The sequence below is a fragment of the Ananas comosus genome, unplaced genomic scaffold, assembly GCF_001540865.1.
Source record: "Ananas comosus cultivar F153 unplaced genomic scaffold, ASM154086v1, whole genome shotgun sequence".
Taxonomy (NCBI): Eukaryota; Viridiplantae; Streptophyta; class Magnoliopsida; order Poales; family Bromeliaceae; genus Ananas; species Ananas comosus.
Window position 1 is genome coordinate 133228 of NW_017893320.1, and position 10347 is coordinate 143574.

Genomic DNA, 10347 nt, shown 5'->3' on the forward strand with positions numbered 1-10347 from the left:
CTTTGGAGTAAAGCTAGAACACTTCCAAGAGAAAATAGAACACTTCCAAGACATCCTGATCGATGATCGGCATCTTCAAATTTTGCGACTTTTTTTTGCATCATATGGCTAGTATACAAATGGTTTCAAAATTGATAATTTTTAACGACTAATATAAAATGAATTTAATACCACTTTATCACCAAACAAATAAGTTCACAAAATCACAAAAAATTCGATTCTTAAGGAGTTAAAAATAAAGCAGATTGCATTTAACAGCGTCGATCATCAATTGAATGCCCCATTCGGGGAAATAACACAAACAAGTATTCCAGCTTTACTCGAAAACTTTGTATCTTTTAGCAACATTATCATCTAACCAGCTTATAGCATAATGTTTAACAAGGATACAAAATACAACCGAAGAAACTGTATTAAAAGTTTGAATAAATAACATAGACAAAATCAATTATATTTCAGCAATCTCTCAGTTCCAATGGCAGCACAAGATCTTTTGACTTCGCGATAAGGTGGCAGAACTAAAAATTGAGAACACTGACAAACTTTTCTGTGTGAATTGAGGAGATTCACTGTTAATACTTCAAGCATTATACGGCACAAGTCTCAGAAAAATACCTTCCTTACTTAACCACAGAATAGCAAAAAATTGTGATGTTTACATCTGTTACTTTAACAGGACACAGTACCAAGTAAACTTATGGTCTTGCATAAGATATGATTCCATATATGATAATTGGTTCATTGATGAGAGAACTGTAACTTCCTCCCAAAAACATCGGTCATGTAGCAGGATTTACAGTTAAAGCATCATCATCCCTATCGATATACGACATAATAATTGCCTTTTCATTGTGAATTACACGCAGGTCAAATAAATCTATCTAGTTGGGAGTAATAGGGTTCAACTTTGTGAATCATCAATACAAGGCGTAAAAGGAAGGCCTCACAGTTTGCTAGAAACTGCGAGATACTTGGAATGGCGCGCCTGGGCTATTATCTTCCCCGTGTTCTTCTTCCTGAACTCGATAGAGGTGACCCCAACTGCTTTTCCGACTCGCAACAGTTTTGCCTCGATCTCAATTTCTTCCTGCATAATTTGTAGTCATTTATATTCTGATGTTAGTCAAATCATCAGATACACTGCCTAAGTATAAGACTCACAATAATCTTAGATAGAAGAGAAAAAGAAGGAATTAAAAAAAACTGTTCAAAGGCTAATTTGGAAATAAAATCTTTTGATATGGAGAAAACTACTTAAGAAACAGGATCGGAACAAGAATAATTGCTCAATAAAGCCAACAAGCATCAGGCTACAGGAAATGAACTATCTTAGATTATATAGTTCAATAAATTCATCCTCAGAATTTTATGACACACAAGAACCCTTGTGCCATGATTTACTTTATCTATGCTAGTTTTCAAAACCACAATCAGCAGAAAGTAAAGAGTCATTGTTTTCCTTTCCACCGTCCGTATCACAAATGAACTAGAATATTAACTGTTCAGAAAATAATACGACACGACAAAGTAATATAGCAGTATTCATTTTGCTGCAACCTTACCTTTTCACTAAATTCCATGTAAACTGGCTGAAAATGCCAATTTAAGCGATGCATGGGAAATCCAGAAGTTGGCACCATCTATATAAATATTTCTGTCTAATTTGATGGCGGAATTTAACCGAAAGAGTAAGATTTCAACAGAATGCAAAGGTTAAAGACCCAATTATTACAATAGAATAGTTAGGGGTTCAAACTAACAGGTTGAGGTGTTTCAACTTACCCAAATAAACCCTCTACAAGACTTTCTCAGTCAGGTATACTATATTCTGCTTAGTTATATTATATTCTGCATATGAAGTGCTAGATTAAGATAATTGGTACACAGCATCTAAACAAATCATGCATTCCCACTTCCACCTATGTCTCTACCTCCCAGGTTTAAAGTTTAAACTCTTAATAAAGACATTATTCAATGAAACTTCAGTTTTGCAGAGCATTTTGAACATAAAGCCAAGAACATCAAATTGAAGTGCGCACTTCATTCAATTTAGGAATAAATTATACTCATTCTAATTCAAAAGTTGAGCCAACTGAATTCAGAAAATCTAAAAGTCATCCTATTCTATTCAGAATGAGTTGTCGAACAACTGATTAACAATAAGGCTAACATTGAGAACCGCAATTTAGAGATAAGGCGCGCACATTAATAAATGCAGCGTCCAAGTAGGAGATGCTGATCTCCAGGGAGACACCGCTGGTTGGAAACCCGCTGCTATAGAACACGGCGGAGCCCACGACGTCCGCCAAAGTCGCAATTACGCCGCTGTGGAGGTAGCTTTCCGAGTTCTGCAAAAAAAATCCAGATTTACACTCTGTTTGCCATGTTTGGAACCAAGTTTTATACAGAATTCAAGCAAGATCAATTCAGAGGAACTCAGTTGAATTCATTTACAGGCGAATTTCTTTTTGTTTGGAATAATTTGAGGTTTAAATGAACTCCATCCTATTAAATTATTCAGAGAAACATAAAAAGGAATCATTTCAATGTATTGGCTAGGGCATAATACTAATCAGAAACGCGATATTAAGTGGCCCGTAAAAGCTTCTTTCGGCCGGAGAACCAAAGTTTCGAAACAGGAGCTTCTGCTTTTGCCAAAATCACACTTTTTACTTCCCGCTACAACATAAGCTCTACACTAAAGCTTCTCTCTGGAGGAGAACCAAAAGTTCCAAATTGGAGCTTCCATTTTCGCCAAAATCACGTTTTTTTTTTTTTTTTCGACTTCCCACTGCAACAGAAGCTCCACAATTTTCTGATCACCTAACACTCTTATCACATATAACTGCAGTTAAAATTCAAAGCAGAAGCAGTGGAATCGTCTGAGAAATCCCACCAAATCCTTCCAACAATGAATCGAAACCTCAAAAGCAGAAGCAGGAACTGCTTCTGGTCGCCGAACTACTCTCCACTGCAGCATAAACTCCATACGTTTTCTAATCACCAACCACTCTAGTACAAATTACTGCTGCAGAGGATCAAACGACCTCAAAACATAAAAATTAACCGCATCGCAAAAAATCCCACCACATCCTTCCAACAATCGATCGAAACCCCAAGCCTTAGCGACTCCAAACAACAAGGATACCGAATCGGAAGATTTAGGGCACCAAACAGGGCGTTTGATCCCGGGACGGGGTGATACCGCGAGGCGAGGGGGGACGGAGAGGGAGCAGAGGACGCGGCGGGGCTCTGCGGCGTCGATGCGGAGGCCATGGAGGACGAAGGCGTCGTAGAAGCTCGGTGGGAGCTCCGCCGCAGGGGAGGAGGAGGAGGAGGACGAAGAGGGATCGGGATCGAGCTCGAGGGAGCGCTTCACCGCATCGAGATCCATGGCCGATCCGTAACGGATAAGATCCGTTAACAACGACAAAATCCGTTGGGGGGTATATATGTAATTATGATTAAATAGTTGGGCTGGGCCGTAATTTACCAAAATTCGGCCCAGGTACAATTTATTGCGTGGGCCGGGTCCACAAAGGCATGCTCTCTTACTATGGTTTTATGTTTCTATGAAGGCCTAAAGAGTGTTCTGTAAAACGGAACTATACTCCGTCGAGCTCGGCCACTTCCGTCCGTAGGGCAAAGCTCGACTTTGCGACTGTCGAGAGCAAAGTCACGAGTTCTCCTGCGTGGGCTGTGTGAGCTCCAAAGAAGTCGAGCGACAAACTCCTGTTACACGAACTCAGTCCTTCAACTCCGAGCTCGATCAAAACAAATGCGCGACCTAGTTCGCTGAGAACTATAAATAATATTGACAGTGAAGGAGTTGCGACAGAAGTATGTTGAAGTGGATTGTAAAATTCATATCTTAACTAAATCAAGGCCAAGTTTTACAGTGTTTTAGAACTAAGTATGAAAGTGAAAGTAGTTGACGCCGTAATTCTAAACTAATAAAATACATCAGATTTGGTTTATTCTATTGAAATATTACAAAAAAAAGTAAAGTTTTAATAACATAATAAAAAAGTATTAAGCTTATATATTTATTTGAAATTTTTTTAAAACTGGGGAGCTGTGTATCTACTCGAAAAAAATGTTAAAGGAGGGATAAAACTATACACTGTTACCTTCTAGATTTTAAGACCTTTAAATTAGAGTTTTCACGAACCCGGTCTATAGACCGGGTTCACGTAAGAAACCATGGACGTTGTCTCACTTTTGCTTACGATAATATCTACCCCAATACCTACCCAACAATGAACCTATAAATACTCGTTATCCCACCATCTACTACAAATTCCCTTCGTCGTCTCCCTCCTCTTCGTCGCCTCCTCCAAAACCCTAAACCCTCTCTCTCTCTCTCATCGATCCCCATTGTAGAGCGAGCGAGCTCGAACGATGCGGCGATGAGCCTGTATCGGCAATCGGGGGGCGGAGATCGATCCGCGTCGCGCTCCCACACCGACCACCACCCTCCGATCGAGGGCCAGGTCCACCACCGCCCACCGAGGCTCCGCCGCGCCGGAAAACCCCACCACCGCCTCCGCCGCCCCCCTCCCGCCACTCTCTTCGTCGTCGCCCTCACCCTCGTCGCCCTTCTCGCCTTCCTCGGCTGCCGCCGCCTCTTCCGCCACAATGGTACGAAAACCTAGCCCCATAGTCTCGTCTTTAGGTCCTTTGTTCGTCCCTTTCATTCAATCTAATGAGAAGTTTTTGGGATTGGCGTAGAGAAAGGGCTCGGGGAGGAGGACGATGGTGGGAGGAGGGAGATGGGGTTGGTTATGACGTTAGGGCAAAATGTTGGGAAAGATCAGATTGGGGATAACGGGGATAGTGCGCAAGGGATTAGTGGTAATGTAGAAGGATTGTCTAATGGAGCAGAGGAGATGGATCCTGATGACGAGTATGATGATGATGTTGATGATGATGGTGACGATGATGTTGCTGATGATGATGATGGTGGTGTTGGGGTGGACCATGATGATGGTGATGATGTGGATAAGGTTGGAGAAGATGCCTTCGTGAGTGCATTGGAAAGAGACTCTGCTAATGGCGAAGAAGGTGGTACGCAGAAGAACGGTGATCGCACAAGCGGTGATAATGTGAAGCGTTCTGGTTCTCGGAGGAAGTCGCGGTCGAAGAGAAAACCAAAAAGGCACAAATTTTCGGGTGATTTGTTAAACTACTAGTTTTGCATATAGTTGTGGTGTTAATTAGTGGCGTATTGTGTTATTTGACAGTATGTTCTGCTATATATATTTCTTTCATGGAAACAGTTAAAGGTTGTTATCTTTGACTAAAATTTGCGTATTTGTTTTACTGGACATTGTTAAGTTCAAATAGAGCTTGGTGGTCAAAAGAAATGAAAAGGTGATGCGGTAAAATCAAAATATTAGAAGTTCAGGTACTCTTGTCAAAGTGCATTGTAGTTAAGGACTTAATATCTGTATGTTCTTAACTTTTTGTTACTTATGCGAGTTTGTAGCTAGTATTATTACAAAGTTTGCAGCATTTGCTAAATATGACCTCTTAGCCACACTACAGTAATATGGCTACTTGAAATTTAAGAATTGGTAGCATTTGTACCTTTCTCAATGCGACAAGCCTTTTTTTTCTTTTCTTTTCCTTAATGCCTAATTTACCTGTTTTATCCTTCTCTTTTTAATCAGGTTCAACCTGTGAGATGAAGTTCTTGCAGTCCACAGCTCAACTAGTAGAGCCTTCTGTGGATAAAAAATTTGCCAGATTTTCTCTGCAGTATACAGACGTTGAAAACCAACCGATAGGATCGAAAGATTGGGAACCAAGATTCGCCGGCCATCAGAGTCTTCAAGAAAGGGAGAAGTCATATCATGCTGGAGATCAGAAAATCAATTGTGGATTTATAGAAGGAACTGGGTTTGATCTTTCAAAAGAAGATAGAGAATACATGAGCAAATGCCATGTCGTTGTATCGTCTTGCATTTTCGGGAATTCGGATCATCTGAGACCACCGACTGGTAAAAAGGTAACAAGTATCTTAATAAATTACATAGTTTTTTGTAGAATATACAATGGTAATAATTTCAAGCTAGAACTCACAAACTGACCTAAACTATTGCCCGTTACGTGACGACTACCCAGACATTTAGAAAGTCTGATTTTGCTATCCAACCTTTCAATTCATTTGATTTGAGCCATTTGGTGTTCTTTCCATATAACAACATTTAGATGTGTTGTTTGCTTTCATGTGATTCAATTCCTTTTGAAACAAAGGGCACACCCAAAGTTTGTAAGGAAAGACTATCAAATGATTTAAATCAAATGAATTGAGAGGTAAGTAGCAATATCAAAACTTCTAAAGTTTGGGTAGTCGTCCTGAATCGGGTCTTTTCTTCAGGTCAGTTTCATACATTTTTAACTTATTTTAACATCAGATTTTGCCATGAATAGAGAAGTTCTTAAAGTTGCTCTTTTTTATACATTTGTTGAGTATCTGATGGAGTAGATGTATTTGTTGTTATTACTTTGTGTTCGAGTCCTTTGAGCTTCTGTCTGATTACAGATACACTTAAGTGAGCTTTCTGTTGGTTAGACATGTATTCTCTGTCACTGAAAAACCCTCTTTTTTTCTTTTGAACCCTGAAGTTTTTTGGCACTTTATCAATAATTATTTGTCAAAAATTTAGTGAAGCAATTGCAAAATGTAGATGTTTTTTCACAATTGGACTTTACCATTAATCTTGCTTTTAGACTAACAATTCTATCTTTTATAACTAATTTGGTACATTTGTTAGTTCCAGGTACATCAAGATTTCATATATGTTGCTTTATTTACATGTAGCTCTGAAACAAATGATCACCTTACCTGATTTGTATATTCTGATTCCTATGTTGAATTGTAGCAAAGGATATATATATATATGTTGCTAAAATTGGTGGTAGAAACAGAGTTGTGATGAAACGTGTATATAATGGAGCTTTTTATCTCAACAGAGAAAAAAGGAAAAAAAAAAGAAAGAAACCTGGCAGGTTAATTTAGAGCCTTTATTTTTTGAAGTTGGTGAGGTTCATTCCTATTCTCTTTGTCTTGTAAACCACCAATATATTCCTTCTTAGAGAACACCATTTATCCCTTATCTAGTGAATCATTGTATGTATACATGCTATATATTTAGGACTTCATTTGATGATGCTTAGTTTTCTGCGATAGACTGCCTGCCACTGAATTTAATTTTGTTAATTTATTTGCAGATTACGCAACTTTCAAAGAAAAATGTCTGCTTTGCTATGTTTTTGGATGAAAGTACTCTGCAGACCTTGTTATCAGAAGGCTTAAAAATGGATGGCTCGGGTTTTGTTGGCCTGTGGAAGATCATAGTGGTTAAAAACTTGCCTTATGACGACATGCGGAGAGTTGGCAAAATACCTAAATTTTTGCCTCATCAGCTTTTCCCTTCTTCCAGGTAAGGAAAAAGAGATGCAAATAGCCTTTATATTTCAACATTAACTACTTTTTGGCCTGCTTCTCGAATGGTTTTTAGGTCATCAAGCTTTGTTTGGCTGGTCATTTGGTCTCTTTCTTTATTTCTTGAGTTCATGCAGCTTGGTTTCGTTAGTGCGTCATCTGGTTTCCGGTTTGTGATGGAGGAATCGCCTGTTTTATGCATCTCGCTTTCTTCTCGTTATGGTACTCTCCTTTTTTTTTTAGAACTCAAGCCTTCACCATCAAAACTAGGCGCTGAAAAGACGGATGTCCCAGTGGCTTGTGCCATGTTGAACTGCTATTATTACTTGACGACGATGGAGAAATTTGCTTTTTTTTTTAATAAGCCAGCTGGAATAAGGAGTAGTCCTTATCAAGCATTGGTAGCATTAGTGACCTTGCCCCAGCTTATGAGGTGAAGGCCTTTGGTACAATCACTTTTCTCCCACAGAAAGCTCCTCATGATTTTAGTGAGTTGGTCAACCATTCCCAAGATCAAGGCTCGTCTCAGGGCAAGAAAAGTGCTCCACAGGGTTCCATAGATCAGAAAGCAAGAAAGAGTCGGAGTCCTGGCAAGAGCTAGGGTAGCCACGTTCCGTAAAGGAGAGCTCAAATGGGATTATTAACTGATTCGGCAGTACCCTATCTTACTGTAAAAGTCCTAGCTCTAAGACTAGGGATCTGTTGCCTACGCATCTTCATCTGTACTTTGATGATAGTCATAGGGACCAGTGAAGTACCGCTGTCCCTATGACTTTTGCTCTTAGCTGTGAAATACCTCATCGACCTCCAAGTCCTTTACACCCCACAGTCCCCGCGTGGCCATTTGCAGCATGGGGAACAGATGTGATCGGGCCTATTGAGCCACCCTCAAGGCGAGGACACAGATTCATCCTGGCAGCCACTGATTATTTTTCTCCTAAATGATTAAGTGTCTATTCTGGAATGCCCGGGGGGTACGAAATAATGTTACTCTTGCTCCTTTGAAGAAAAAAGATTTTTTTCCTTTTCTTTATTGGCTCTTTGTGAACCTAAAATGAATTTGTCTAATTTAGATAGTTAGTGCATTATAAGGGAAGAGAGTGGTGATAAGAAAGATAGCCTTGGTCTTTGTACGCCTTGGTTTAGATTCGATACCAACGATCACTCTCCTTTCAGCTTAGCTTCATAGAGAATGTATTCGGGGTAGGGTTTTGAGATGTGTGACCCACGCCCGTAAGACAGCCAATCAATCCCTTTAGTTTAGCCAATAGCAGTGGTAGGGAAAGAAGCTGGTATAGTATAAGTGGGAAACGAAACCTCTTGCCACAGATAATCCCTAATAAAGAAAGGAAAGGGGTCTGACCGTCGCAGTACTCAAGGAACCCCTAGTCGAAACCATTGAGCGAGACAACAAGGAAAGAGCGTAATCCCAAGTCAAGTCCTACTGCCTCTATTGATCGTACTGTTGTGATTCTACCTGCCGCCACTCTCCTCGGTCGATATTATCCAGTCTTTGTTTGATAGTTCTTTCTTCCCTTAGTCTTTATTGTGCACTTTTTCTCTCTGAGTGGGCTCATATGAGACGGGATGCCCTTATAGCCTGTTCACAACGGCTTTCGCTTATCCTTTGCTTGGTTCCAGACTTTCACTATCTGTCTGTATTGAGATCATTCCTTAGACTGATCATCCTATCTCTATATATATTTATATATATATTATATTTAAATCTTTGACCCGGGGGGCAGAAAGGTTAGTTCTTTGATGACCCGCATAGTTAAGATTGAACGAAGAGGGGAGTAGCGGACCTATGGAGACTTTCTTCTAATCCCAACTCACCCAATGAAGAAGGAAAGAACTCATACTGAGAACATTAATCCATGCATTCATTGACCGAGTTAGACTAATCCGACGGATGAATGCCCTGATCAGCTCCTTACCTCGACTGGCACAGGACAGGCCAATAGAGATGGCAGCTCAACCTGAAAGCCTTACGGTGAGGCGGAGACAGACATCTATCTCGATTCCTCTTTTGACCACTTTTGAGACCTATAACTAGACCTCTCAAGCATTGTAGTTGCATCACATACTAACTTTAGGAGCACACACAAATTGACTAATTCCATCGATATACGTAGGTCTTTTGTCTAGATCTCCTCTTTATCTTTCTCACCCATACCACCCTATGTGAGATTAGAAAAAGTGCACCGCTTGCTTGAAGCCGGTTCTTCCTCGCTTCACTTGCTGTTCGCTTCTAGATAGTCACTCTCCCCTTACGTAATAGGGTCACCAAATCTCTTGCATTTTTTTTTTTCCAAATCCAGATCACTAAAAATGTTGGAGTTAGACGGTTCTCGAAGCCGTCACACAATTATGCAACTCACTCGGCCCTCATGGCCCACATACACATATACATCTTGCTGGATCGGGAGATCGCATCTCCTCCAAGCAAGAATAAAAAAGAGAAATAGGATCCAAGGCTATCTTAACTGCTACTCTAAGCAGCATCTACGAAAGCTAAAACCCTCATCGGCGTCCCAGAACCTAAATAATATGCTTTTCTATCAGCATACCATATTAGGTATTCTCCCATCCGAAATAGCACTTCTAGACTTCTATCTGAATCAAGCGCACCAGGACCCGGAATGGGTTGAATATGTACGCCAACGCCTACAAACCCAGGGAGTACGAGGTCATGGTGCGTCAGTTCCTTTCCACTGAGTTGTGTTTTGCAACTCGAGAACAAATTTCTTCACTCTATCAACTCATTTTTTATGGTCGAGAAGATCCAAAGTTATTCATTGATCCCATTCAGAATGCATCATGAATATGAATAGAGAGGTGCTTTTAAGGAAATGAACGCCATGTATCAGTATCAGGCTGGAAGTAATGAAGTAAAG

At 40.2% G+C, this 10347-nt stretch overlaps 2 protein-coding genes across 2 annotated transcripts; one reads left to right on the top strand and one right to left on the bottom strand.

The window, feature by feature from the left end:
• Positions 1–587: 587 nt before the first annotated feature.
• On the bottom strand, positions 588–3416 carry LOC109705548 (acyl-coenzyme A thioesterase 13-like). The gene is made up of 3 exons (XM_020226275.1): positions 3206–3416; positions 2205–2348; positions 588–1087 (listed from the first exon to the last, which is right to left on the bottom strand). Exons 1-3 carry the CDS (start codon positions 3392–3394, stop codon positions 944–946), a joined length of 477 nt encoding a protein of 158 aa, XP_020081864.1. The 5' UTR covers positions 3395–3416; the 3' UTR covers positions 588–943.
• Positions 3417–4287: 871 nt separating this feature from the next.
• Positions 4288–7672, top strand: LOC109705549 (the record flags this gene model as incomplete). Its single annotated transcript, XM_020226276.1, has 5 exons — positions 4288–4641; positions 4732–5172; positions 5673–6010; positions 7237–7448; positions 7527–7672. Coding segments are annotated over exons 1-5 (1369 nt in total), but the record flags the coding sequence as incomplete, so codon positions are not given.
• Between the last annotated feature and the right edge of the window lie 2675 nt (positions 7673–10347).

Excerpts from the sequence above, each read along its gene's own strand:
- LOC109705548 (XM_020226275.1), bottom strand. The coding sequence starts at position 3,394 with ATGGATCTCGATGCGGTGAAGCGCTCCCTCGAGCTCGATCCCGATCCC. Across the intron at positions 2,349-3,205 it reads CCGTCCCCCCTCGCCTCGCG|AACTCGGAAAGCTACCTCCA; the intron begins GTATCACCCCGT and ends TTTTTTTTGCAG. Across the intron at positions 1,088-2,204 it reads TGGACGCTGCATTTATTAAT|GAAGAAATTGAGATCGAGGC; the intron begins GTGCGCGCCTTA and ends CAAATTATGCAG.